General features: G+C 32.7%; 1 protein-coding gene across 1 annotated transcript; it reads left to right on the top strand.

Annotated features, from left to right (window-relative positions):
* Positions 1-3003: 3003 nt before the first annotated feature.
* Positions 3004-4221, top strand: LOC127730059 (FMRFamide receptor-like). The gene has a single exon (XM_052238110.1). The coding sequence runs from the start codon at positions 3021-3023 to the stop codon at positions 4098-4100; it is 1080 nt and encodes a 359-aa protein (XP_052094070.1). The 5' UTR covers positions 3004-3020; the 3' UTR covers positions 4101-4221.
* Positions 4222-5045: the final 824 nt, after the last annotated feature.

The raw sequence follows: 5045 nt of genomic DNA, 5'->3' as shown, positions 1-5045 counted from the left end.
TACACCAACACTTTAAACAACTGTTATGACAAAGCTTAATAACTAATTGGAACTCATGGACAATATAAAAAAAAAAAACAAACGAAAATCTCTCAACTCACTATTTTTTCACGTGCTCCATAATTCTGTTGATTGTTTATCAAGGTCAGTTTCGGTAAACTTCGGCACAAAACCCCGAAAGTTGATAAGAAGCTAATGATATCTACTACAAAGAATTTATGATAGAATATGTTTTGTGCATTATACGTTACGGATTCGTAATAAACATAAAATTAACTTACACAGATGACTAAGTGTAGTCTATATACATGCACTGGTTCAATAATTTTATTACATTATAATCACCAGAAACTTGTTTTATATGACTTCAAACTTGTCTTAAGGTAAATATTCCATAAACCGCATCGGTGGTCTTGTAGTAGTGTGCTCTCATCACATGAGGTTTTATTCTCGATCCCCACTGGGTCAAACAGGAAACTTGGCATCTGCTGTTTTTCCGCTAAGCACGCGACATTTAGGAGTTAGTGCAAAGACTGATCGGCTCGGAGTCAGAATAATGTGTGAAGGTAGGGTAACATGTATTTCTACGGAATGTAAAATAGCACGTTAAAATTACGACTCAGCGTGTCAAACTAGTACAAAGCAGGGTTAATATTCATATGACAGTAACATGAGGGTCTGGATGGGGGTCCCTGTATTCTTTAGTCTTTTAAAGCCATTTTTCTCTATTCTTTATATGTTTTGCCCATTATTCTCTATTCTTTATTTCTTTTTGGCCTATTTTTCTCAAATTATTCTGTAGTATTGGCCCCATTATTTTTTATTCTGTAAACCTAATCCAGACCCTCTAACATGTTCTCGTCCTGAAATGCATGTCATATTTCAATCTACTTGATGTTAACATTCTACGAATCATCACCATACTTCTCAAGGTACCATGCTAAGGTGATACCATGAAAGATATATTACTACACTGATTATGCTCCCTGGATAATAAACAGACTCATATCAATAGGCTAACTTGATAATCCTTTTTAATATTTCATAATGAAGAAACGTTACCGAGTAAAACTTCGTTTAAACTTGTCACATAATGAAGAAACATTGTAACCTGTGGCGAAATTTTAACAAAGACATAATTGAAACAGGAATGGTAACTTTAATTAATGATTGTAAGATAAATTTCTCGATAATTTCGAAAACTAAACCTGATGTAAAAGTAGCACGATTACTATATAGACACTAGATCAAGTATGCCCGTGGGATGAATTACGAAACCATATTAAGTTTATTGCATTGGAAAATCTGGCAAAACGAATTAAAAATTTCTGGAAATGAGACGCTTGATGACGAAATCGTGACCAAAAGCACGATTTATATACCGGAATATATTTTCTCCTTACAACTTGTTACAGCCTATCATGTAGGCACAATAGTAAAATATGTTTGCCCATAGTAGGTCATTCATTTTCTCTGCTATTCTGCTATATTCTTCTAGTCACAGGTCAATCAATGCATGTTGTGGACGCTTGTTCATTGTTGAAGACTATTTGATGACCTATAATACATGACCGTTTTTTTTTTTTGTTGAGTGGTTTTGTTTGGTTGCTGTTTACAGTGATGCTTAAAAATTACCTCATAATTCCTTTTATTCATATATTCCATAATTGGTAATAAAATATCTTCTTGTTCTTCTTGTTCTATATACCTTTTTGAAATACGCATATGGTGAATAAATGCAATAAGGTGCCCTTTTGTAAAGATAATTAATGGGAAGTGCCCTTATACATAAATACCGCGCAATCGGTGCTCACGGTTTACCATTCCCTGTTCCGATCCTTGATACAACACTTATCGTATGTGAAGATTGATAGATCGATTGTTTGTGTTTTTGACGGACACACTATAAATATATGTCTCACCCTAACATATCCTTTTATCAAAAGCAATAAAATTGGTCTAAGATTAACAAAACTGAAAATATCAAAATAAGAAGATGTGTTATAATTGCCAATGAGACAACTCTCAACCAGAGACCAAATGACATAGAAGTTAACAACTATAGGTCACCGTACGGCCTTCAACAATGAGCAAAACCCATACCACATAGTCAGCTATAAAAGGCCCCGAAATAAAAAGATGACTTAACGAAACTTGTTCAACAAAGTAATGACTACACGCACTGTATCAGTTAACAATGCTAATGTTGATAATAAACATAGATATACAATCCGCATCCCGAGATTTTGCGTGTGTCTCCTATTGGACAATCGGCATAGTTCGACAGTACGTACAACAAGAACATTATAATGACTAATTCATAATTAATTATCACATTAGAATAACTAAAACTTTTTTTCTACAACATTATGTAGATTACCTACCTAATATACTAGTATAGCTACAAACTACAGATTGAGTTTGTCAGAATTATATAAACTTAAAAAAATTGTTCATATGGAACAACGTAACAAAATCTTCAGAGAATACTAAGTCTTATTGAAATAATACCAAAATTGGTCATAGACGTCTTTACTTCTTCCATATGTGTTAGACTTATAGATATATATGATTATATCTTTGAATACATCTTCTTGTAATAATTTCTTTAAAACCAATGATGTTTGAGTCAAGTTTGGAAAAAGGCGTGCAATATAAAAATGCCTTTTTAAAAGGAGTGACAACATTTTGCCCTTCTCCACTCAGTTATCACAAATGGTTATGCTCTAATTATTATTACATTTCTATTTTTCGTAAAATATATGCCGTCTGTCGCATCATAAGATGCAATTTTAGGTGCTGCTTGTTTATAATGTTCACTTGTCAAATAGCTATAAGTTTTTCCAGTGCCGTTTTGTGTTCTTCGTTTTGCGCTGATATCGGGTTCGGTAAAAGCGTTTTGGTCAAAAAGAAAATATATTTTATCTTACAGATGTAAAGGAACGATATTATAGTTCTGTTTTAACACCATTTCTTATCATTTCAGTTATAATATGAGGAGGAATTGACGATTCACAGCAATGGGATGTCAAAACTGTGTTGTGGCCAATCAACCAGAACAGCCAATTGAGTTCAAGGAATTTTATTATCAAGCCCGATTTGTGACAGGTCTGATATTCTTTCCAACCGTATGTGTTCTTGGTATGATTGGAAATATCCTCGGAATAATCGTCATGTGTCAGAAGCAAATGCGTTCATCTACAAATATATATCTTCTCTCATTGGCGATATCTGATTGCATCAAAATTCTCAGTGATGTTCTCTACTTTCTTGTTATACTACTTTCAGAAGTAGATCCATCAACCGGAAATAAAGCCTTAGGATTTGTATATCCTTACGCTCACTATATATTTAATGCATCATTATGTGTTTCTGCCTGGCTAACCGTTTCGGTTGCTTTTGAGCGGTACATATATGTGTGTCATCCGACTAGAGTTAAACGATTGTGTTCAATATCACGTGCCAAAACAATATCAACAACAGTTTTTGTGATAATGATGGTATTTTCTGTTCCATACGCTATGCGATATAAAACTATAGAAGTTTTACAAAATACGACACAAAGTATAAGCTACGATCTTCATCTAACAGATTTATGGGCAAATGAAACGTTTGCTAAAACATTTAATTGGTTACATTACTTTGTGCGTTCCATCATTCCTTTATTCCTACTCATTATTCTAAATACTTGCATTCTATACGGAATACGACGATGTAGACTTGGTCGTCGGAAACACCGAATAACTGTGATGTTGATTGTTATCATAATAGTTTTTCTTATTTGTATAGTTCCAGATGCCATCATGTCTACGTGTCTTGGACTCGGGTATTATGAGGAAAATTATTTAGCTCGTGGTATACGTGAAATCACAGATTTGTTATTGTTAATCAATACCGGTGTTAATTTTATTATCTATTGCATATTTAACACAATATTTTGGAGAAACTTTCAGGAATTATTCTGTCCATGTTGTCTTACTCCAGGATTTTATATAGAAGATAGTAACGTTCGACGTCTGTCACTAATTGCTAGAGGTTCGTTGAGAATTAATGGAAATCGTCGCAGTATTAATGATGATAAACTGTTAACGGAAGTGTGATTGTTATTTATGTAGGTGATATTTTTTATACAAAGATATATTTTTGAATGGAGTAGACTGGAAGTTCTGTGATTATTTTCATGAAAAATATCAATTTGACATCATGTACATGTAGCAGAAGTGTGAGTTTTCAACATAAGTCTTTGTAACATGGTTAAAAATGCGATTGCTTCTCTATTGTTTACTTGTTATCAATAAAGACATACACAATAATCACATATAACTTGCATTAAGGTTAAATTGTATTCAGGGATGAACAATTGTTTTGAAGAACAAGATTATGTCAGAGATAACAACGGAAAACAAAGAAGGACAGACAAGTCTTTCAGATATCAGTTATGATATATTTGAGTTTTGCTTCAGACCTTTACATGTTTTGCACATTAAAAAATCTATAAAAACTTCTCAAAAATCCTCATATAGAGATCATTGTATTTATTCTTTTGTAAGCTAAATGTATAAGCAATATGCTTATCAAGTAACTTTTCTCACAAAGTATAGCATACTGTGATGTTTCTATGATCGAGTCAGATATGCAATTTGAATATCTATAGTTTTACCCCATCCTTTCCCCAAGAAACACAAAAAGATAAAAATATGTGTAAAATGGCACTTTCCTATCCAATTTATCAGATATGACATGTTCATGGCGTCACTATAACATCACACATGATATTTTTACCATAACTGGTCAATCTTTATCTTTGTAATCATGTAACAAGGAAAAGAGATTTCGCCATACGTCAATGACCCATAATTTTCAAAGAATTAGGAAATTAACCCTTTTTATTTTACTCAATCAAAGAAAATTACCTTAAAAGATTAAAAAACAAACAAATTGGAGAATTAGAAGGTTAGATACAAGTATACATGACCAGAATTTAAACAAAATGAAATCGACAGACTATAGACAGTGACCGAAAGAAAGATGAACATAACAGCAAA

Source organism: Mytilus californianus, unplaced genomic scaffold, assembly GCF_021869535.1.
Source record: "Mytilus californianus isolate M0D057914Y unplaced genomic scaffold, xbMytCali1.0.p SCAF_2, whole genome shotgun sequence".
Taxonomy (NCBI): Eukaryota; Metazoa; Mollusca; class Bivalvia; order Mytilida; family Mytilidae; genus Mytilus; species Mytilus californianus.
Note: the sequence above shows the minus strand (reverse complement) of the source record. Positions and strands in the feature narration are given on the sequence as shown.